The 24,150-nt window shown below is 37.4% G+C and overlaps 3 protein-coding genes and 1 non-coding gene across 15 annotated transcripts; 2 read left to right on the forward strand and 2 right to left on the reverse strand.

Annotated features, from left to right (window-relative positions):
• Positions 1–617: 617 nt before the first annotated feature.
• LOC107803175 (uncharacterized) lies at positions 618–2,109 on the forward strand. The gene is made up of 3 exons (XM_016626809.2): positions 618–761; positions 1,368–1,544; positions 1,703–2,109. Exons 1-3 carry the CDS (start codon positions 747–749, stop codon positions 1,955–1,957), a joined length of 447 nt encoding a protein of 148 aa, XP_016482295.1. The 5' UTR covers positions 618–746; the 3' UTR covers positions 1,958–2,109.
• Positions 2,110–2,322: 213 nt separating this feature from the next.
• On the reverse strand, positions 2,323–2,395 carry TRNAR-CCU (transfer RNA arginine (anticodon CCU)). Its single transcript has one exon. It is a non-coding gene; the product is annotated as a tRNA-Arg (tRNA).
• Positions 2,396–9,923: 7,528 nt separating this feature from the next.
• Positions 9,924–13,458, forward strand: LOC107760943 (protein NUCLEAR FUSION DEFECTIVE 6, mitochondrial). Of its 12 annotated transcripts, none has more exons than XM_075250273.1 (5): positions 9,924–10,186; positions 10,304–10,425; positions 11,044–11,084; positions 11,703–11,722; positions 12,411–12,769. In XM_075250273.1, the coding sequence occupies exons 1-3, from the start codon at positions 10,035–10,037 to the stop codon at positions 11,061–11,063; spliced, it is 294 nt and encodes a 97-aa protein (XP_075106374.1). In that variant the 5' UTR covers positions 9,924–10,034; the 3' UTR covers positions 11,064–11,084; positions 11,703–11,722; positions 12,411–12,769. The 12 variants fall into 12 exon arrangements, with proteins under 12 accessions (XP_075106374.1, XP_075106373.1, XP_016434565.1 ...); XM_075250272.1 differs by lacking the exon at positions 12,411–12,769 and adding an exon at positions 11,868–12,063; XM_016579079.2 differs by lacking the exon at positions 11,703–11,722.
• Positions 13,459–14,840: 1,382 nt separating this feature from the next.
• On the reverse strand, positions 14,841–23,284 carry LOC107809353 (uncharacterized protein At4g28440). The gene is made up of 2 exons (XM_075250274.1): positions 22,804–23,284; positions 14,841–15,265 (listed from the first exon to the last, which is right to left on the reverse strand). The coding sequence occupies exons 1-2, from the start codon at positions 23,096–23,098 to the stop codon at positions 15,075–15,077; spliced, it is 486 nt and encodes a 161-aa protein (XP_075106375.1). The 5' UTR covers positions 23,099–23,284; the 3' UTR covers positions 14,841–15,074.
• Between the last annotated feature and the right edge of the window lie 866 nt (positions 23,285–24,150).

Consider the following 24,150-nt stretch of genomic DNA (forward strand, 5'->3'; position numbering starts at 1 on the left):
ATTTAATATGCAAGTAATTAAGCTTTTTATATTATCTTATATTGACATGTGTGACACAAAGGAATAGGACTGCTCTTCAATATTCTATATTTTGCTACTTAACTTATTGAGGAAGCTTTTTACTTGTAACCAATAACTAGGCATTTCTGGAGGAATGGGTAGCTACTCGTACTTCCAGGGAGAAGCATCCTGCCCAGATTTCAAATGCTTTTGGGAAATTCGTTATTCAAAGCACTCCGTTTACTTGAGATATGGGGAGAAAAAGAGAATTTGGAGAGCAGAGGGGAGAGAGGAGAGGAAAAAAAAGTGTAACTAAATTTCTTGATTGAATGCACAAATAATGGATTGAGAGTTTTTTAAGGTGAATTATATATATTTTGTAAACAAAACTTATTTATGTTGGGTAATTAACTAAATATGTAATCCAATAGCGTATGATACGTAAAAATCCCTATTTTAAATGATTGGAGCTCAAAATTATGGACTAGCAGAAGTCACGTACGTGAAGGGACCGTAACTCGATATAAAAGCTGAAGCCCTGAATGGGGCCCTTGAAGGGCTATTCAACCGCTTAATTGTTGTATGGAAAGAATGTAATAAAGACTCCTCTCTCCTTTATTTATCTTGGATTTAAGTACTCACTCCTTCCAAATAAACTCTTTTTGCTGTCCCTTTTGAATGATATATATTCAGATCATCTTGACTCCTCATCTTTTGCCAGATAAACGCTTCGTAATTCTACAGCCATGGTTGTAACACAGGTACGATATTGCACCGGCAGTCTTCTGAATGATTTGTTTGTTTAATTTGCCTAGGAATTAGGATTCAAAGTTATTACATTATTTCTTTGGTTTATTATCTTAGCAGCTTTCTATAATATGAACACTCCGATTTGCACACTGAAACTCTTGGTTCAGTATTTTCAACCATACCTCTGCCTGGAAATAGGTTAACTGTTCGTTTTTCTTAAGGAAGTAGTGGGATGCTGTTTGGGGTAGCCGGGTAGGGGGGGGGGGTATCCCCCATATAATATGGAGTATATATTATAAAATGATTGTAGCAGATTAAGGAACAAATGAAAATTGCCCTTTTTGCAGTGACTAGCTAGTTTGATTGAATAACTGCATCCAAAGACTTATTCACTGCTCTGCTGTGATAGACCAGCAAAGATTTAGAGCGAGTGAGTTCAGAATTAGTGTGATCTTATTATATCAATATATATGTATACCTTGTAAATTTGCTTTACATATGTGTACATAATTTGGATTCAAGAGCAATGGATACAGTTGAAAGTTGAAACTACCAAATCTGCTCTAGATCCGGCTGTGCGTTCTTGATATTTTGCATAAATTAATATGAATTGTCAGGAGCATGAGGAGCCCAGTGGGTGGCCCCTGGGGCTTGAAAACATGAATATAAGACTTAGGGTGGCTGAGAGATCTCAGGTTGTAACAGCTGCAGCTGCAGCAGAAGAAGCAGCATACCGATTGTACATATCTTCACCTAGCTTCTCATCTTTTTCATCCTCCAACCTTGACACTGAGGTAATTACTTACTCACAGAGTCACAGTTGTTCGAATTTAGTATAATTGTATTTTCTAAAAACTTTTTAACTATGTATATATTATATAGCTCAATTCAAAAGCAGTGAATGCGCCACAATCATCAACATATTAATGTTACTTTGTGGGATTTGTTTCAGTCCACAATGTCTTTCTTCCAAGATCAAAGTGTTTCTCTTGGCCGACTTATCGGAATCAGACCAGTAAACAGACGAAAATCGGACGTTACAAACAGAGCCCACCTTGAGAAAAATGAGAACGTTTCTGCTAGACGATCAGAGTTAGAGGATTACAAGTGCCAAGAAGGGGATATGTCACAGAAACTTTGTGTTCCATTGCTACATAATGTGTTAGAGAAGATGAGTCGTAATAAGAGTAATACACCTAAACACTGAGTTTTCTTACAATTTAGGCCAGTCGGCAGTCACCATAATGATTGTGACACTAGAATGAAGTTTCTTGTCAATTCTGTTTCTTCTTTGTATTTTACTAATAAAATTGTACTTATTGAGTAAATAACACAGAATTGTTAACAGTTGAATACGAACTGAACTTTCAATTGTCAACAACAGATTCTTATGGTTACTTCCTATAGTTTAGGTTCAAGTAGTACTTCTGCATTTGAATTTACCTATATTTTCATCGTTAAGCGTTGAAGCGTAAAACTAAAAATTTACTTTTATGAACCCAAAAAAGACCATTCAGAAACAGGGACCCAGGATTGTAATGCAATGAGAAAACAGATGACCGAAAAAGTTAACGCGCCAGGTAGGGGTCGAACCTACGACTTTCTGCTTAGGAAACAGACGCTCTATCCACTGAGCTACAGGCGCTTCTTGTTGTCAAGCTCTTTCTCCAAATATTATACACCCAACTTTTATTATTGGACGCTTTACCCCTTTTTAAGGGCTACTCGTCTTGCGCCAAGAACTAACAATTTCTCTAGTGAAAACTGCAGTAAAATTAGACGATAGTGCTCTTGTGGCTAGGTTGATTCAGCCGAAAACATACATCTTGCAATCTTCCTAAGTTATTCCTAAGCTTAAGATGATTCCCAATACTTTTGTGAAAAATCATTTCCCAAACGAAGGACACTTATCTATCATCTTTAATGCATAATGAAAATACTTAATTTGATCCTTAATTAATAGCTCTCAAGAACTCGTAAATAGAACAGAAATAAAGTATAACTCACTGAGTAAACTAAAGAAGTGGAAGCAAAATACACATCGCAATGACGAAAATAGGTCCAAGAGGAATATCTTTTATCTTTTCTTGTGATTAGTGAAGTGATTAAAAAAAGTGCTCACTTCTCGCTTTAAGCGAGAAGCGAAGCGAGGCGTGAAGGGCAGCGCTTCAGGTAATAAAAGCGACTCTGGTATGAAAAAGCGACCGCTTCTTTGTAAAAAGCGAGAAGAAGCGTTAGAAACGCCCACTTCTATTTTTAAAATTAACTAAAGCCCTATTTTATTAAAAAATAAGGTTTCTTAAACCGTAAACATTGTCTGGACTTCTTCAACAACATCGAGACTAGGGTTTTTCTTCAACAACATCAGCGATTTCTTCTTCTCTTCTTCATCACCTTCTGATTTCTGAAATAATCTCAAAGCATCAACTAGGGTTGTTCTTCTTCTTCTTCTTCAACAGTACAGGTATGTTCTGCTTCTGCACTTTTGATTTTCGGTATTCTTCTTCTCCTCCTTCTTCTTCTTCTTCTTCTTTCTAAATGTCCAAAAAACAGCGAAATGCTGGCGAATTTTTTTCAGAAAATTTCTGCCCAATTTCTGGCCAATTAATTGAAGTATTGAACATTTGCTTACAATTACATGTGTTGTCTATGCAGTATTTATTTTAATTCCGCTTCATTTAAAAAAGCGAGCACTTCGCTTCTCGCTTCTCGTGAAATGGGGTTTGTCGCTTTTCCTCACTTCACGCTCTTCACAATAAAATGCTAAGTTAGTACCCATGACACAAGATAAATTGATTGAGAGACTTTAATGATAGGTTGTCTCACTAACAATCTAATCTGAATGATTTCCTTTTGTAAATCAGGATTGAGCAAAAATGGTTTTTAAAAAAATCTTCTATATTGATATGTTCACAAAACAAAGATAAAAAGAACTAGATTCAAGTTAAATTTCACTTTTTGTTATAAAATAAAGACTGTAAAGTAAAGACAACTATAGAGAGAAATTGATATATTATTCGAATTCAAATTGATGTACATAATGAACTGAAATCTTTTTTATTTATAGAAGAAAGGAAGTTGTTGTGTAAGCTGTTACTATACCATATATGGATAATCTTCTACTGAGAGCAATGTTTATTCATAATGGAGTACTGAAAAGATAAGCTTATTATACCCGGTATGGTTAATCTTCTACCGGGGATAATGTTTATCCATAACTGGGTACTGAAAGGATAAGCTTATTATACCCGATATAGATAATCTTTTATCGGGGGTAATGTTTATCTATAACTGGGTACTAAAAGGTAAGCTTATTATACCCGGTATGGATAATCTTCTACTGGGGGTAATGATTATTCATAACTGGGTACTAAAAGGATAAGCTTATTATACCCGGTATGGATAATCTTCTACTGGGGTAATATTTATCCATAACCGGGTACCGAAGTGATAAGCTTCTTCAGGAAGCTTATTTCCAATAGAGTACTAAATAGATAAACATATTTACGGTGGAGTCCCATATGGATAAGCTTCTTCAGGAAGCTTATTTACAACGGGGTACTAAATGAACATCCATAATATAATATATTTATAACACTCCTCCATGGATGTTCATTAAAAGATAATGTGCCTCATTAAAACCTTACTAGGAAAAACCACGTGGGAAAAAATCCCAGTGAAGGAAAAAGAGTACACATATTTAGTAAGACGCATTGTTAGGTGCCTCATTAGAAACCTTATAAGGAAAACCCCATGGAAAAAAACCTTAGTAAGGAAAAAAGAGTGCATCGCGTATTTTACTCCCCCTGATGAAAACCTTGTTTCAAATATTTGAGTCTCCGCATTCCAATCTTGTATACCATCTTCTCAAAAGTTGAAGTTGGCAAAGATTTAGTGCATAAATCTGCTGGATTATCCCTTGAACGAATTTGTTGCACATCAATGTCACCACTTTTCTGAAGACCGTGCGTGTAGAATAATTTTGGTGAAATGTGCTTCGTTCTATCTCCTTTTATAAATCCTCCCTTCAATTCGGCTATGCATGCAGCATTGTCTTCGTATAAAATTGTGAGTCTTTTCTCACATTCCAAACCACATTTTTCTCGAATAAAATGAATTATTGATCTCAACCATACGCATTCCCTACTTGCTTCATGAATAGTTATTATCTCAGCGTGATTTGAAGAAGTAGCAACAATAGATTGCTTTATGGAGCGCCATGATATAACAGTACCTCCATATGTAAATTCATAGCCGGTTTGAGATCGAGCTTTTTGGGGATCAGATAAATAACCTGCATCTGCATAACCGACAAGATCTGCACTATCTTTGTTAGCATAAAACAAACCCATATCAAGAGTTCCCTTTAAATATCGCAATATATGTTTAATCCCGTTCCAATGTCTCTGTGTAGGAGAAGAACTATATCTTGCTAGTAAATTAACAGAAAATGTTATGTCAGGCCTTGTAGCATTAGCAAGATACATTAGTGCACCAATTGCACTGAGATAGGGTACTTCGGGACCAAGGAGTTCCTCGTCGTCTTTTGGAGGTCAGAACAAATCCTTATTCACTTCAAGTGATCGAACAACCATTGGTGTACTCAATGGGTACACTTTGTCCATGTAAAAGCGTTTTAAGACCCTTTCTGTATAGGCAGATTGATGGATAAAGATCCCGTCTGCTAAATGTTCAATTTGCAGACCAAGACAAAGTTTTGTCTCTCCAAGATCTTTCATCTCAAATTCTTTCTTAAGATATTCAATTGCCTTTTGGAGCTCTTCTGAAGTTCCAACAAGATTTATGTCATCAACATAAACAACAAGTATAACAAATTCTGATGTCATTTTCTTTATAAAAATACATGGACAAATAACATCATTTATGTAACCTTCTTTCAGCAAATATTCATTAAGGTGATTATACCACATACGCCCAGATTGCTTTAAACCGTACAAAGATCTTTGTAATCTGATTGAATACATTTCCTGAGATTTTGCTTCAGGTATTTTAAATCATTCAGGAATTTTCATATAAATTTCATTATCAAGTGAACCGTACAGATAAGCTGTAACTACATCCATTAGATGTATTTCAAGTTTTTCATGTAGTGCTAAACTGATGAGATATCGAAATGTTATGACATCCATAACAGGTGAATATATTTCATCAAAATCGACTCCAGGTCGTTGTGAGAATCCTTGTGCAACAAGGCGAGCTTTGTATCTTTCAACTTCATTTTTATCATTCCTTTTTCGCACAAAAACTCATTTATGACCAACTGGTTTTATACCAGCAGGTGTTTGGACTACTGGTCCAAAGACCTTTCTTTTAGCAAGTGACTTCAATTCCGATTGAATTGCCTCTTGCCATTTTGGCCAATCAGATCTTTGTCGACATTCTTCGACAGATCGAGGTTCAAGATCCTCACTATCTTGCATAATATTAAGTGCAACATTATATGCAAAAATATTATCCACCACTATTTCAAATCGATTTAAATTAATCCCATCACCGTTCGAACTTATTAAAAGTTCCTCACTCGCATGAGCTTCGGGTTCATTGATTTCTTCGGGAATCTCAGAACTAATCAGATTTTGGGTCTCTTCAGGAGATCCCTTCATAGTATCGTTTTGATCATTTGTCGATTTTCTTTTTCGAGGATTTCGATCCTTAGAACCCAAAGGCCTTCCACGCTTCAGGCGTGCTTTAGGTTCACTAGCTCTCATGCTAGTAGATGGTCCTACTGGGACATCAATTCGGATAAGCACATTCTCTGCTGGGATATGTGACTTAGTTATCCTTTTCAAATCAGTAAATGCATCTGGCATTTGATTTGCTATATTCTGTAAATGGATGATCTTCTGGACCTCCTGATTACATATAGGGGTATGGGATCAAAGTGAGATAATGATGAAACTTTCCACACAATTTCTCTTTTGATTTCCTTTTTCTCTCCCCCTAATTGTGGGAAATTTGTTTCATCAAACCGACAATCTGCAAATCGAGCAGTAAATAAATTTTCTGTCAATGGTTCAAGATAGAGTATAATAGAGGGTGATTCAAACCCAACATATATTCATATCCTTCTCTGTGGTCTCATCTTACTACGTTGTGGTGGTGCTACTGGCACATATACAGCACATCCAAAAATTCGTAGATGGGCAATATTTGGTTCATGACCAAAAACTAATTGTGACGAAGAATATTTATTATAATGTGTCGGTCTGAGACGGATAAGTGATGTTGCATGCAAGATAGCATGGCTCCAAGCAGTAATGGGCAATTTTGTTTTCATAAGTAGTGGTCTTGCTATCAATTGCAGGCGTTTAATAAATGACTCTACAAGGCTATTTTGAGTATGAACATAAGCTACAAGATGTTCAACTTTTATCCCAACGGATAGACAATAATCATCAAAAGCTTGAGATGAGAATTCTCCAGCATTATCAAGGCGAATAGCCTTTATAGGATAATCTGGGAATTGTGCCCTTAATCGAATTATTTGGGCTAATAGCTTTGCAAACGCCATGTTGCGAGATGATAGTAGGCACACATGAGACCATCTTGAAGATGCATCTATTAGGACCATAAAATATCTAAACAACCCACTTGGTGGGTGAATAGGTCCACATATATCCCCATGTATACGCTCTAAAAAGGCAGGGGATTCAATACCAACCTTCATTGGTGATGGTCTAGTGATCATTTTTCCTTGATAGCAAGCATCACAAGAAAATTCGTCATTTGTAAGAATCTTCAGGTTCTTTAATAGATGCCCACTCGAATTTTCAGTAATTCGTCTAATCATTATTGATCCGGGATGGCCCAAACGGTCATGCCAAAGCACAAAAGTATTTGAATTCGTAAACTTCTGATTTACGATAGAGTGTGCTTCAATTGTACTAATTTTTGAATAGTATAAGCCAGAAGATAAAGTTGGTAACTTTTCTACAATGCATTTCTGGCCAGAAATATTCTTTGTAATACAAAGATATTCCATGTTAATTTCATCTATTGTCTCAACATGATACCCATTTCGGCGGATATATATAAAACTCAACAAGTTTCTTCGGAACTTGGAGGAGAACAATGCATTGTCTATAATAAGTTTTGTTCCCTTAGACAGAAATATTATGGCTCTTCCGGAGCCTTCAATCAAACTTATATTACCAGAAATTGTTGAAACATTTGCTTTTTTCTTATGCAAATAAGAAAAGTATTTCTAATCGTTGAATATGGCATGAGTTGTTCCACTATCAATAACACAAATATCTTCATGATTTGTCTTTGATCCAAACATAATTTGAGGATTATCCATATTCTTCAAAATAACATAAATAAAATATATTATAGTAAACATCATTATCAAAGCATAACATTTATTTATGTACAACAATTACATAACCATACTATCTATTACAAACAACAAAAATTAAAATATTTACATTTCTACAGATTCACTACCGATTACATGACTTGTTTCTCCTTCTGGGAGTGCAAAGTAATCAGCTACATCCAAATGCATGAAGTCTAAATTATCTTCAGAAATAAAATTTGCTTCAGCATTTTTCTCTGTCTTCTTCAGGGAGGCTTGATAAAGCTCAACCAGGTGCTTTGGCATACGACAGGTACGTGATCAGTGCCCTTTTCCTCCACATCTATAACATGCATTTGGCCCTTGCACCGCTTCATGCTTTTGTTCCTTCCTTTTCCACTGCTGGTGGTGATGAGGCTTCTTTGGTGCATTATTATTACCATGATTGGGGTTTCTTCCCCGACCACGGCCATGACCACGACTGGGGCCACGACCTCTTCCACGTTTAGCTTGGTGGAAGTTCGTCTCATTCACTTCAGGGAATGGACAAGAACCAATAGGTCGGCTTTCATGATTTTTCATTAATAGCCCATTATGTTGCTCTGCTATAAGAAGATGTGAGATAGGTTCAGAATACTTTTTAAATCCCATCTCTCGATATTGCTGCTGCAGGAGCATATTCGAGGCATGAAAAGTGGTCAAAGTTTTCTCCAACATATCATGATCAGTAATATTATCACCACATAATTTCAATTGGGAAATAATTCTGAACATAGCAGAATTATACTCTCTGATAGATTTAAAATCTTGTAGTCTTAGATGAGTCCAATCATAACGTGCCTGTGGAAGAACGACCATCTTCAGGTGGTCATATCTATCTTTCAAATTATTCCACAGTATGACTGGATCTTTAATAGTGAGATATTCCATTTTCAGACCCTCATCAAGGTGATGACGTAGGAATATCATTGCTTTGGAACGGTCTTGGTTTGATGCCTGATTTTTATCCTTGATGGTGTCTGCCAGACCCATCGCATCAAGATGAATTTCAGCATCAAGCACCCAAGACATGTAGCTTTTGCCCGATATATCCAGGGCTACAAATTCAAGTTTAGAAAGATTTGACATTATTTAGGAAAAAAAAAAGTTCTTACTTCTAATACTTTCAAAGTATTTTCTCGAGATGTCAGAGTCTCGTGTTGATAACGTGTTATAAAATAAAGACTATAAAGTAAAGACAACTATAGAGAGAAACTGATATATTATTCGAATTCAAACTGATGTACATAATGAACTGAAATCTCTTCTATTTATAGAAGAAAGGAAGCTGTTGTGTAAGCTGCTACTATACCAGATATGGATAATCTTCTACTGAGAGCAATGTTTATCCATAACGGAGTACTAAAAAGATAAGCTTATTATACCCGGTATGGATAATCTTCTACCAGAGATAATGTTTATCCATAACTGGGTACTGAAAGGATAAACTTATTATACCCGGTATGGATAATCTTCTATTGGGGGTAATGTTTATCCATAATTGGGTACTGAAAGAATAAGCTTATTATACCCGGTATGGATAATCTTCTACTGGGGGTAATGTTTATCCATAACCGGGTACCGAAGTGATAAGTTTCTTCAGGAAGCTTATTTCCAATAGAGTACTAAATAGATAAACATATTTACGGTGGAGTCGCATATGGATAAACTTCTTCAGGAAGCTTATTTACAACGGAGTACTAAATGAACATCCATAATATATTTATAACACTTTTATCTTTCTCAAAACAAATTAGTGACCTCTTATGCCATTTGCTCATTCTTTTGTGGTCTTTTAACCAATTAGATAAAAAGAGACGGAAAAGGCCCCGAAATCTGAGAACCTAAAACCCCAACAAAGCCCTTTTAGCACTTCGCCGGTCGAATCTCATCTCATCTTTCTCTCAGAGCCCTCGCGATCCGAAGCATGGCCACTTTCGCCGCCAGGTCCGTCCTCCGCTCCGCCACTTCCTCCGCCAGAACCGCCGCCACGAGAGTTGCCGCCGCTGCCAAGCCTAAGGCCTCTCCTTCTCCCTTTCGCCTCCCCACTCAAAAACCCCTCACTGCTCGCATTTTCAGGTCAGGCAGTAAACACAAATGATTATTTATTTCATTTTCATCGATTACCTGAGTATCTATTGTTAAATTTAGTTATATGATATTCAAGTTTTTGAATTTTACAATTATTATTGTTAGGTCGCCTGTTGAAATGAGCTGCGCAGTGGAAACAATGCTTCCTTATCACACTGCCACTGCTTCTGCATTGCTGACTTCAATGCTTTCCGCTACGCCTCGGAGTTATGGTTGGACTCTTGAAGGTATATTTCATACTACTTTATTTTGCACTTCTTATATTAATTTATATATGTTTTTGTTTGTGTGTCCTTTGTGAATGTGAATTGTAGTTGTTTGACCTTAAATTGTGTTTGCTTAGGTCTCAAAAAGATTGTGCTATGTACAGATTTGATTGTTTTGATTTGCCAGTAAGCTAAACATTCTGTATCTTTAGATGTTCTCTCTTCCTCCATTTTGGCCTTTGAGTCGAGTGGTAGACGTCTAGACGATATATGGGCAGTGTTGATTGCCGGAAGCCGCGCTTAGCAGTATTGAAATGTGTGCATTTATTTTAGCTCTGAACTTCAAAAGACGTTTTTTTGGCTCTCGAGGTCCCTCCCTTCACAAGGAAAGAATAAGTGGTGATGAATTAAAGTATGTATATACGGCAATAGAATTAATTGAATTATTCTGTTAATAACAAATTTTGTAGGAATATTTATACTTTTTTCTTCAAAATATCAAAGGACTTTATTCATTGATAAAATGGTTTTAGCTTTTTAACTTCTTCAATTTTTATTTATCAGCCAAAGTTGTTACTATATGTTACTTCCTCTTTCCTCCGGTAAAGGTAAACGATGCATATTCTTTTGATCTTGTAGGGCAAAAGAGGACTAGATGAAGATCATGAAATGAAGTCCAAGTATATCTTCTTATGCTGGAGTCTTAAGTAACTTGTAGCTGCTATTTCTTTTTCCTTTTTTTGGTCCACTTAGGGTTGATGAGGGAGCTCCACTCTGTGATTTTACAAACTTAAGCTTGAATTTGCTGAAAAGTTTTGGATTTGCTAAGTAAAAGATGTCAGTATCCACGGAAAAAGGATCATATTGGTTTACGCTACCACTCTTTTTCTTTCTCCAGTGTTGAAGAACCACTTAATCATTACTCGCCTTTCAAATGCCTAGCCAAAGTTGTAGGCTTGATGTTTGATATAAGTTGATGAGAAGATGCAGCTATTCATATCATAAATATGTCCTACACACTGCTCATTGTTTTACTGTTGACTTAGATGCTAGAGTTGCATTTCTGATACTGTAGTGTTTTTTGCCTTTTCTCCTTCTTTTTATCCCCTTTTTGGCCCTTCTAATCTATGAAGAAATTTCTGCAGTAGCTAACTCGCAACTGAAGCTCCTTTAATCCTTATGACTTCAGCTTACATGATATAAATGTATTTTGCCATGGTGTTGGGACTTGAAATGCTCATTTATATGATTTGTGCTGTCTGATTGTAGATTGATATCGAAATACCTATTTCTTGCAGATTTGTGAATCATGCAGCTGGTATTGATTGTTGATGAGTTAATTTCATATTAAGCTTCAAGAAAACTGAATCAGATAGTCTGTGGGACCAAAAGTTGCTTAGATATGAATTTTGCATTTCCAGTTGTAGTTGTCAGCATCATTCTAATACTTGGTATTTAATCAGATTGCAATGATGATGTATGATGATTGTCAGAGAGTTCAAGCGAAGTTTTATATCCATGCAGTCTAAGCAACTGATAAGTAGAGTACTGAATGAGAACATGGGACACTTTCCTTTCTGTGAATTCTGGCTTCTGTTGGACTGTATTATCATTTGGTATTTACATGTTGAAGTCCTATGGAAGCACATTGTTATTAGATATTGTGGGACGGCTAAAGCTTTAATTTGTCTCAAAAACGTTTTACCCAAGCCTTAATAATGTTTTCTTTTGTGGTGTTAGAGAAGGTTCTTTATTGACCATATTCTAGTTTCTTGGGAGTATTGTTTGAACTTTGAAGCATCTAATTTATCTATTTGCTGCAAGTTGCTATTCTTGTCTGATTATAGATTGATATTTGATTCTTGATGAGTAAATGCCTTAAATAACCCTCCAGATAACTGAATTGGGTAGGCTGAAGGCTTCTTGCTTACAATTTTTTTCCCTTTCTCATTTTACTGTTAGTTTAATCATGCTTAGGGTCATTCTAATACTTGGTATTTAATCAGATTGCAATGATGATCTATGATGAATGTCGGAGGGTTCAAGCGAAGTTTAATGTCCATGCACTCTGAGAGAATGTCTGAAAACTAGAGTACTGTATGAGCTCGAATGAAGAAATATATATTTTCTTCTGTGACTGTCATCTGATTTTCATTATAATCTTCCCATATGACCTTTTCCAGTAAATTCTGTCTTCTTTGCAGTTTTTATTGGGTTGTATTTACTTGTTTAGCTCTTTGAAGCTCCTAGTGCATTTATGACTATACAAGAAAAATGAGTAAACTAGTATAACTCAAGGTATCAGATTTATACTATTTTTGCCAGTTCAAATGAAATAAACCTAATTTTTATCTTTGATTGGTTATATATTGCCAATCTGTGGAAAGTTGTAAGTTTTGTTCAAGGAGTTATACTCCATACCTGGATACATCAAAATCTGAAGAATGTAATATGTAGGTTCTTGGACTGAGCGAAATTTTGAAGTTTGATGTATTCGTTAGTGTGGTATGTGCCTCAGATTTAAAATTTAATTTGTACATAATGTTCCAGATGACTTAAGGAACCGGTTGGTACTAAAATCTGGTTTGAAAGCAAATCATTATAGAAAGCTCTTGTGCAGGTTTAATTTATTGAATCAAGAAACTTATGTCTAGAGTGGTGATAGCACAGCACAGTGTTGTAGGTTAAATTCATATAGTTGTTAAATCAGTGTTTGATTTTGGTTTTTGCTTGGTTAGGGCTGTGATTGCTGCTTTGACTACCTTTCAGCTTGAACATTTTAGATCTTTCCAATCAATGCTATGAACTTTCAATAAGACTCTTGACTTTAGAATTCTTTACATGCCTTCTCTCCCCACTGCCCCCGAACCTTTTAAACTGACTTCTTACGGTAATTTACTTAGTTATTTCGGTTGCCTGCCTTAAGTGCTTCCTTTCCTCTTGTATTGTAGATGGATGATTGGTAAAATGTTTTGGGATGCAGTGCATGTCTTTGTAGCCCAATGGATCTAGATGGACAGTGTAACACTAGTACCCAAGTTATTTTCTGATGTATTTTGGAGTGAAATGATGATCTTTGTTTTCTTTGGCACACAGTCGGTTTTATTACCAAAAAGAGGTACTAGAATTTATCCTTCCCCTGAAAATTTTAGTGCAAATACAGATAATTTTTTCCATATAAATTGGATGTCTGCTAGTTTAAGTTGTGAAGAGTCTAATAAGAGTCAGAGTTGTGGTATAATAAACTAATTCAAGCATCTGCAGTGATGCTAATGAAGTTTTTCCCCCTTTAATTTTCCGTTTAAAGAGGCTAGCATATTCAGATGTACTTGACTGATGGGTTTTCAGTCTTGATCTTCTCATTGGTATGTCATACTTGATCTTGTAGTCTTAAAAGCTTAAGGGGGTAAAAGCTTTGTGGGGCTATGATATTTGTGTGGTTATAAAAGCTTTTCATTAAGGGTAAAATGAAGAGTTTAAAGTTGAATTATTTTCAATTATAGAAATGTGTCATATTTTTTGTAACGGACTAACAAGGAAAGTGTGTCATCTAAATTGAAACAGAGGGTAGCTGATTCACAATTATTCGGTTTATTATAGTCACAACGCTTTAATAGGAGTTATTGTTTTCATCCTGTAGGCTGCAGCGGATTAAGTTGAAATAACCAAAACATGCCTAATCTTTTTAAAGAAATATGATATTTTGCGTCAAAAAATATTCCACTTATTTTATTTAGTGCAGTCACTCAACCAGTGCAAGCTTATGACCCACATGCCGGGGAGACCTAAATGGAGTATGGTTTGGGTTTTCGAGTCAATTAAACAAGCAAGCAGACAGGAACAAAACCCCAAACGTCATTTGGGGAGTATGTATCAGTGTGCATGTTGCAAGATTAACCGCACTCAATGTTTACACTTGTGTGAAATGCATCTTGTATATACACTTTTATCACATAACTATATTAAGTGATATGCATCCTTAATATAGCATGTGATTTTTAACGTTAAATTGTTTGATTTGTAACACGGCATAGGGTAAGTATTTTCCTCAATGATTTTCTCTGCAACAGCCACTTAACGTGAGATACGAGGCTGCCATTTAAGAACCATTATATAGAAAATAAAAACAATAATATAATAGGAACTCAGACGGAGATAGACTGTTCCGCACAGTTATTTTGGCACGATTTAGAAACATTAGCAGTATCACCATAATAAAATTCGTCAGTTGCTCAAGAAGTGAAGACTGAAGAGTAACCAACTTTAAAATCTTAATAAAGTTTTGGATTTCTCATATTGGTGTATGAAGATACATGGAGGATGCAAATAAAAGGTTTTGAGGTGAATCCCATCACAGCAGGCATCAGTCCAATAAGCCCCTCAGGAACAAGGATAACTACAAGAAGAAAATTGCTAGAGGAACATAATCTGGATCAATAAATGCACTGAAAGCAAGATATATTAGGAAAAAACTAGTGCTAACACCCACCTTAACACTCTTTATAAGGTGAATCCTTTTTACAATGAACTGATATTAGATTAGTCCTACCACATGTTAAGCATCTTCAACGCAACAACTAATTTATTGAGTGAGATTCGTATACCAAAAACAGATAGCCACAAAAGCAGATTTACCCAATAGCACCCCCTTAGTAATTTAAAATTCACTTCTATTCTTCAACATTCACCAACTCGTACTCAACCAAGGATAAATTGTTTTCTTCATTGACCACAAAATTTGCAGGCTCAGCAGCAACCTCAACACGACCCCATTTATCAACAGCTAGCCTCATAGACCCCTTAAACATGTCAATCTTAGCATTCCGAAGTATGATTGTGGCATCTGGCTTCATCATGTCAACTGCAAAGAAGTCAAGATGTTACCACATCAAAGAAGTAAAGTTCATTCTGTATCCCTTAAGAAAACAATATTAAATTAAGGAAATCCACAATTCAAAAATCATTTGGGTACATCAACATCACAAGAAGTAGGTGGAGGAGAGCATGCTCACCACATCACTTGTCAATGCTATGGCTAAAAAAAAAAAAAAAGATCCATTTTGGCAATTTAGGAGGAAAAATCCGATCATGTGTATTACTCAATTGTAAAGAAACAAAAACAAAAGATGCAAGGAAAAGAGAAAAAATTGAAGGAAACACACCCTTAATCCACAAAACCACATCAATAAAACTTGATTCTGTACTAAATATCAGGTTAATCTGCTTCAACAAAATCATTAAAAATTATAAATAGCAAACACACAAGACATATTTACATGGTGCATAATTCTAGGCAACCACCTTAATGAGCTTTAGGATCAAACAATATTTCATACTAATGCTGCAGCAGCTTCATGCTTATATATCTCTTGGACTAGTATATGGAATAGACACAGCCATGAATACCTTTCCAAGTAATGTGAACTTCACTCTACAAGCAAAAGGTTAACTAATATTTCAACTTGATCAAGGAATTGGAAATGTTTTTATGTATGGGAGAAGAAATATTGACAGGTACTACTTCAGCTTGCCATTTATTTTGAGCACTGCAAACATTAGGGTCTAATCTCAATAGGAGTCTTTTGTGAATTTCCATTTCCTTTCTACAAAAACCAAAGTAGAGGGAAAACAGGAAAAGTTGCTTAGTAGCCTAAGATATGAAAATTTTAGAGATGAGTATTGAGACCATACAGGAAACACCCAAGTGGTGGGTTTTCTGCATTTTCACACTTGAAGGTAGTCGCTGTTTAACAAATTAACTTAATGATATCTCGCCTTTAAATCTGATCACCTACAATCATCTAATCCGTGCTACTCGTCTGACTTCTTCCCCATTTTCTGGCTACCTGCATATCCCCTTGCATATCAGCTTCTCAAAATCCCTTTTACTCCATGCTCACAAAAATCACTTCCTCACCTCCACCAGTCAATCCTCTCTACTTCTTTCCAATCCAGTGCCACCAAAAGTACCAAAAAAGCAGCCAACAATGACATAACCCAGCCAAATCAAACACACCAGTAAGAGAAAACAAGTTTCTTACATATGAATTGGTGCATCCTTTCTCAATACAAAAAGATGAAAGCTTTCCGCGCGTAAAAAGGAACACTGAAATGACTGTGCTAAGGTTTCATTAGCAAGTCAGGGCAGTAAGGAAGGAGGGTTACAGGAGTTTCCTTTTGTAACTAGTGAGAAGTAAAAAGTATATCCAAACAAGTTCTTTTTATCGGGTGGGGGAGAAAGAGGGTGTGTGTGGGGGGGGGGGGGGCATTAAATTAAAACGAAAAGATGGAAATGAGATTTTTGAACTCAAGTCTTTCTATCAAATTCTGCCTTACATTTCCATAATTGAAGGATAATCAATGGGTAAAAAGTTTGTTCTTTCATGAGGTGGTTTTATAAGGTGTGAAAATAAATTGTGCCAATATAGACTCATTTAAGAAAGGCACATGGATAATGCTCTACTCAATGAAATTCTAATATGACGTGGTAATATTCCACCACCCAACCCCTGCACCCAGGAGTTCAGCCGTGACCATATCCCAGTTTGATCCCTTGGTGACTAGAATCCTCCAACCTTATGGTTGGTTTGGGGAAGGTCTTTACGAATATTTTATCTGTCCCTCGTCCAAATGCTAAGAGTCAATAACCTAAGCAAATACATTTCTGTTCGATAAGTAAAATTATGATAAATTGGCACATTAAAAATGCAGATTCACATAAATAAACACTAAGAAACACACTTTCAGATCCCCCTAGCACATACATTTATAACTGCATTGCAATAAAAATAGTTTGACATAGCAGGGAGGATCCTACAATTTCTGGGGAAGAGCATCAACATTAGATTTCAAAGCTTTGCTGATGTGCAGAACAAGAAATATCTGGATGCAGCAAAAATAATCCAGTGGCCATTACAGCAGACTGAGTCACAGAAGCAAACTAAGAATGATAGGGACGACAGAAACAGAGACGATGAAAACTTCTTCTCCAAATGCTTGGTTGGGACATTCAACGACGCCTTTAATCTCAGCCCCAACACAGAAGTTATCAAAAAATGGTTCCTTTACAGGTGGAAGATCACTGCAGGGCTCATTGTTACACCATTAGGCCACAATAAATTTCTCTTTGAGTTCCCATCAAGGCTTGAAGCGGTGCGAATCATAGCCGGTGAGTGGTTCTGGAATGGCAGGCGTCTCGCGCTTCAATGGTGGTCGCCGGAAAATGGTGCAGCTCCGACCAACAGCAAATCTGTGCAAAAATGGATAAAGGCTTTTGGTATACCATTGCATGCATGGAACCCCAATTCCTTTCGGTTTATTGGAGACAACTGTGGTGGCTTCATTGACACTGATGAAGACACGAAGCTTAGATCACACTCTTTCTGGGCCAGAATATGTGTTAAATTTAAGGAAGGTGGTTTACCCAACAATTTGGTACTAGAAATTGGGAAGTTGAAGTACAAAATCACTATTTTGGATGACAAACTCGTAGAAATTATCACCGGCAGCGGAATAGAGACAGCCGGAGTGGGGGTGAAGAAGATGAAGTCAAGTACAGTAGCTTCCTCGAGCCAAACAAAGGCTACTGAAGTACAGCCTGTCAAACCTAAGCTTTTGCAATTGGGTTTGAACCACTTTAATTCAAATAAAGTGGTCAAAAAACATGTTGACCAGGTCAACAAACCAGCCCACTTGATGAAAGCCCAAAAGAGTAAAGAAAAGCAGCAGGTCTGGGCCATAAATCAACTTTATTACTCTAAGAGTCCAAAAAACAAAGCAAGGAGAGCAAATAATAAATCAGTATGGAGGGTTGTTGGGCCAATCTCTGATCCTTGCCTCAACAAGTCTATGGAGCTCTTGATTGAAAACAGGTTTGACCCTCTATCGGTGGAAATACAAGCAGCCTGTGCAAAACCCACTAAAAGAACTCCATCTCCACAGGCCAACACTTTTCAGTCACAGATGGAGGACACTTTTGAGCTCGTTACTGGAGCATCCGAGGAAACTTCCAATGAGGCAGACGATGAAGCAGACCAGTCACAATGCATGCCAATATCCTCGCTCCCATGTCTGAAGCTGACACCTACTCTGGTTAGTGCTTCTGATTCTGACCTCTCTTGCAGTCAGTTTTTGGCACTACCCTGGTACAATGGTAGCTCTCAGAACAACCGCTCTATTGCCGACCCATCTGTGATTGAGACAACTCAATGGACAAAAATTATCATGGCAAAGGCATGCAAAGCTTTTGGTATTAATGTCTCGGGTTTGAACATGAAATCCTTGACATGATATTGAGGATGGAACAAAAGAGGAGGGATCAACTCCAATCTCAAAGAACTGGGGCAAGGGCAGATAAGAAATCGAAAAAGAAAGGGGAAATTGAGGTAAACAACCTCAGGAGTATGATTAATTATGAAAATGGGAGCTGCAGTTCAGTGGAAAGGCTTATGAGGGGTAGGAAACAAAAAGCTCTTTCTGAATGAGAGTTAAAATTATCAGATGGAATGTGTGGGGGTTACATGATAGTGGTAAAAGAAGCACTATCAAATCTCTGGTGCAAAAGTGGAAGCCAGATATTTTGTGTATACAGGAAACAAAATTGGAAGACTGTACTGTTGCGATGGCAAGGAGCATCTGGGGTTCAAGATGGGTAGACTGGGCGGAACTCAAGGCAAATGGTTCTAGTGGGGGAATAATAATTTTTTGGGACAGGAGAATATGGACTTGTACTGATGTTCAGCAGGGCTTCTATTCTTTATCCACAATGCTTGAAGGGGTACAGATGGATCTTAGGTGGTGCTTCACTGGAGTCTATGGGCCTCACTCCAATTGGGAAAGAACGGTTTTTTGGGAGGAATTGTCTGCCATAAGGGGCTTATGGAGTGAACACTGGGTGATAGGCGGAGATTTCAATGTATGTAGATTTGAGCATGAAAGGTTCAATTGCATAAGAAGATCCGGAGCTATGAGAAATTTTTCTGACTTCATCCAAGAGATGGAATTGATTGATCTCCCACTCCAGGGAGCCACATATACCTGGTTTAGGGGAGAAAACTCTGCTCAAGCATCTAGGATTGAGAGATTCCTCATCTCCAATGAATGGAATGACACCTTTGGCTCTGTGAAGCAATTAGCTCTCCCAAAGGTTATATCAGATCACAGGCCAATAGTGTTGGAAAGTGGTGACTGGTCATCAAATCCTTCCTACTTCAAATTTGAAAATATGTGGCTACAACACGAGGGTTTCAGGGAAAAAATTTCAGAATGGTGGCAAAGTTACATGGTTAATGGCACCCCTGACTTTATCCTTTTCCAAAAGCTGAAACATCTGAAGAAAGACATAGCCATATGGAACAAAGAAGTATTTGGCAAAATAGAAACAAGGAAAGCCAGAGCTTTGGAGGAACTGACGCTACTGGAGCAACTAACTGAAGGCAGGATCTTGAGCCAAGCTGAAAAAACAACGATGTTGAACTTAAAGATTGAACTACAGCACCTGGCAAAGACAGAGGAGATTTCATGGAGACAAAAATCCAGGTGCTTGTGGCTTAAAAAAGGGGATAGGAACACAAAATTCTTCCAAAAAGTTGCTAACTCCCACAGAAGATACAACTGCATAGACATGCTAAAGGTGGACGATGAAATCATTGAGGACAAAGATCTTATCAAAGGTAAAATACTCGACTACTACCAGAATCTATACTCTGAGGATGAGGATTGGAGACCTACAACACATTTTGAGGGTCTAGAAGCGCCTAACACCTGAAGAAAGGGTGGATCTGGAGAATGCCTTTTCAGAAGATGAAGTGAGAGATGCCATAAACAGTTGTGCCCCTGACAAGAGCCCCGGTCCAGATGGCTTCACAATGGCCTTCTTTCAGAAGTCATGGGATACCATTAAGCATGATGTACTTGCCGCCATCAACCACTTCCATCAAAACTGCCACATGGTTAAGTCTTTCAACGCATCATTTATTGCACTCATCCCTAAAAGAAAAGGAGCTATAGAGCTAAGAGATTATAGACCTATAAGTCTCATAGGCAGCATTTACAAGATTGTAGCTACAGTGCTAGCTGAAAGACTCAAAGGGGTGATAGGGAAGCTTGTTTCTGGTCATCAAAATGCTTCTATCAAGGGGAGGCAAATAACTGATGCTACTCTTATAGCAAATGAAGTTTTGGACTGGAAAATGAGAACGAGGGAAGCTGGACTTTTACTCAAGTTGGATGTTGAAAAAGCTTTTGACAAATTGGGTTGGTCTTATCTATTCTCAATACTTAGACAAATGGGATTCAGAGAGAATGGATCAAGTGGATTAGATACTGCATCACTACAGTCAAGTACTCCATTCTTGTTAATAGAAGCCCAGTGGGATTCTTCTCTCCAAAGAGAGGGATTAGACGGGGGGACCCTCTTTCACCCTTCCTTTTTATACTGGCTATAAGTCCAATGCTTGAAAAAGCTAAACAACTACAATGGTTTGAAGGGTTCTCAGTGGGTAATAGCAGGAGCTCTCCTATTTCTGTGTCACACCTTCTGTTTGCAGATGACACCCTCATCTTCTGTGGAGCAGAAAAGTCTCAAGTCCTTCACCTAAACATCACTCTTATGTTATTTGAAGCTATGTTTGGCCTGCACATTAATATGCTCAAAAGTGTTATCTACCCAGTGAACTCGGTACCAAATTTGCTAGAACTAGCAGACATTATGGGTTGTAATACAGGCTCTTTCCCCACCACATATTTGGGTCTTCCTTTAGGTGCCAAATACAAGTCTACTGAGATATGGAATGCAGTAGTTGAAATTCAATTTGAGAAGAAATTGGCTACGTGGCAGAGGCAATACATATCTCTTGGTGGCAGGCTTACTCTTATCAATAGTGTATTAGATAGCATACCCACCTATTTCATGGCACTCTTTCCTATCCCAGCAAAGGTTCAAAAGCAATTGGACAGGATAAGAAGGAACTTTCTATGGGAAGGGAATAACATCAGTCACAAGATTCACCTGGTGAAATGGACCAAAGTCACACTTCCGAAAGCACTTGGTGGACTTGGAGTTAAGGACCTAGCCTTACATAACAAAAGTATGTTGATGAAATGGCACTGGAGGTTTAATCAAGATGATGCTGGCTTATGGAAGGAAGTTATCATAACAAAATATGGTAGACTCAACCATTGGTGTACCAACAGAATTAGAACTCCTTATGGCACAGGATTATGGAAGAGCATACACAATTTATGGGGAGCTTTCTCTAATAACATTCATTTTCAGATTGGCGACGGGGCCACTACAAAATTCTGGACTGAAAAATGGATAGGGGACTCAACACTAAAGGAAGCTTTTCCAAATCTCTTTCTTATTACAAGAAATACAGAATCCCTTGTTTCTCATAAGGGAGAAGGCAACACATGGAGCCCGATCCTCAGAAGAAACCTGCAAGATTGGGAGGTGGAGGATTACATAGACCTGCTAAAGTTATTGGAGAATCGCACTATAAACACTCAACTGAAGGACAAACTGAAATGGGGAAACTCAAAGGATGGAACTTACTCTGTCAAGGCAGGGTACGCTAAAATGTGCTCCAACAGTATGATGATTGATCTATGGCCTTGGAAACTAGTATGGAAGACAAAATTGCCACCCAAAGTCTGCTGCTTCAGCTGGTTGGCCTTAAAGGATGCATGCCTCACCCAAGACAACCTTACCAGAAGAAATTTTCCACGGGCCAACAGGTGTTACATGTGCCAAGTGAACTCAGAATCTGTTAACCATCTTTTCCTACATTGTTCAGTAGCCACAGACATATGGAACATGTTTCTTAGTATTTTTGGTCAACACTGGACTATGCCATTCAATGCCAGAGAGGCATATGTGAGCTGGAGCTCAAGGGAAGTTGACAGAACCATCAAGAAAGTCTGGAATATGGTACCTGCAAGCATTTTTTGGTGTATCTGGGTCGAAAGGAATAGTAGATGTTTTGAAGGATTATCAACTTCAATAGGTTGCTTAAAGGCTAGATGTTTGGTTAATTTGTTTCACTGGGCTAACTTTACTACTGTAAACAACTCTGATGTTTTTTTGGACTTTGTCAGCTCTTTAGTTTTGTAGCACTCAATTGTAAATAAGCTGTCAAACTCACTTTCTTTATAACTTTTGCATCTTCCTGATGCATTTTATGATATATTCCACTTACTTCATCAAAAAAAAAAAGTTTTATTTTCAATCACAAACAACTCTCCTTCGACCACAATGCAGATCAGCATAACCATAATCTACAGACCATATAAAATTAAACAGATTAACAAAATGTCAAAAAAGGGGGGGGAGGGGGGGGGGGGGGGTCCAAAATTGCAACAGAAAAGGTGAAAACATAAATAAGAGAAGGGGGAATAAACCTTGATCGTTACGAGCAGTGAAAAGGATGGATCCAGATTCATCTCCAACAAGACATTCGGAGATGCGGGTGTTCTGTTGGGGTCGTGCTGGCACACGCAACGATGATGATGGATTCCTAGGTTTCTTGCTGAGTACTGTGTTGGCACTCACAACCTTAACCGTCAGATTGTGACCACTTGTTCCCGGTTTCAACTGATCCACTTTTATGAATACTGGCTTTCTCATCGCTGGTTTTGCTGTGTTTGCTGCTCCACCGGCGTTAGCCTGTTGTCGGTTGCCGGATCTGCTTGCCATGTTTGGGATGGGATATGGATGATGATGGGCAAAATCTTTGATTTGTGTCTGTAACCCTAATCCTAATAGTATTGAATTCAGAGAATTAGAGGAAATGGAGGAGTACGTTTTGAACGGGATTGCTGAATGGTTTCCCGTATGTGGCGTTGACGCTACGATAACAGCGACGTCGTTTCGCTATCCCAGAAGGCAACTGTCCCTTTTGGGTGTTTTCTTTTTCTTTTTTTATGTTTTTCTCCTTCTAAAGATATCCTTTTGGTATTTGATTGCAATTATTTAATATGTTGCACCATTTAACCATTTCATTTATGATATTCATAATGAGGCACAATGAATTATTTTTAAATGTGCCAAAAAACATGAGGCAGATGAATAGTTGGAAGTTGATTCTGAAAATTAGATTATTGGATTGCATGTTCTTATTGGTCAAAAGGAAATAATATTACATAAATAAGGAAGAAATTATTCTCTTGAACAATTAGGGACCATACATCAAATTTTGTATGGAGCTAAATTGAGATAATTCACTCAGTTTAGTATAATATTCTAGTTTGCTTCTCATTACCACTCTTTATCACAAAAATCACGTGATTGGTGTATAGATCCAAATTTGGTAACCACGACAACGGATTAGCAAGACAAAAGACGGGGTCGACCACGACACAACGACTGAAGGTCGTCCTCATAAAGGCCGACGCTAGAAGCGAACAGTTAAGATAGGACAGTAACGGTAACTTAAATTCAGAAGTAAGCCTAAAGAATATTCCTATATTCTTTATGTTGTACTTTTTAGGTTTTTTTTTTGTAAATGCCCCTTATAAATAGGAAAAGATAGGGAAGAAAAAGGGGGGATTTGCATTCCGAACAAAAAATATATATATTGTAAAGTTGAGAGAAGAATATACGAAAGAGTTGTCTTATTCATTTTATTCAAGCACATATTATTCAACATTTATCCATAAATCTCAAGATCCCATATACATCTTGACGACTTGCCTTTCTACATCGTCAGAGAAAGGAAACACCCAATCATACAATCATTGGGTGACGAT

This window comes from Nicotiana tabacum, chromosome 3 (assembly GCF_000715075.1).
Source record: "Nicotiana tabacum cultivar K326 chromosome 3, ASM71507v2, whole genome shotgun sequence".
In the NCBI taxonomy this organism is placed as follows: domain Eukaryota; kingdom Viridiplantae; phylum Streptophyta; class Magnoliopsida; order Solanales; family Solanaceae; genus Nicotiana; species Nicotiana tabacum.

What these genes read in the sequence shown, in the direction of transcription:
- LOC107803175 (XM_016626809.2), top strand. An exon ending in CCTCCAACCTTGACACTGAG is followed by an intron (nt 1,545 to 1,702) that starts GTAATTACTTAC and finishes GATTTGTTTCAG; the next exon opens with TCCACAATGTCTTTCTTCCA.
- LOC107760943 (XM_075250273.1), top strand. Translation starts at nt 10,035, where the DNA reads ATGGCCACTTTCGCCGCCAGGTCCGTCCTCCGCTCCGCCACTTCCTCC. An exon ending in CTCACTGCTCGCATTTTCAG is followed by an intron (nt 10,187 to 10,303) that starts GTCAGGCAGTAA and finishes TATTATTGTTAG; the next exon opens with GTCGCCTGTTGAAATGAGCT. An exon ending in TTATGGTTGGACTCTTGAAG is followed by an intron (nt 10,426 to 11,043) that starts GTATATTTCATA and finishes TTGATCTTGTAG; the next exon opens with GGCAAAAGAGGACTAGATGA.
- LOC107809353 (XM_075250274.1), bottom strand. Translation starts at nt 23,098, where the DNA reads ATGGCAAGCAGATCCGGCAACCGACAACAGGCTAACGCCGGTGGAGCA. An exon ending in CACTGCTCGTAACGATCAAG is followed by an intron (nt 15,266 to 22,803) that starts GTTTATTCCCCC and finishes ACTTCTTTGCAG; the next exon opens with TTGACATGATGAAGCCAGAT.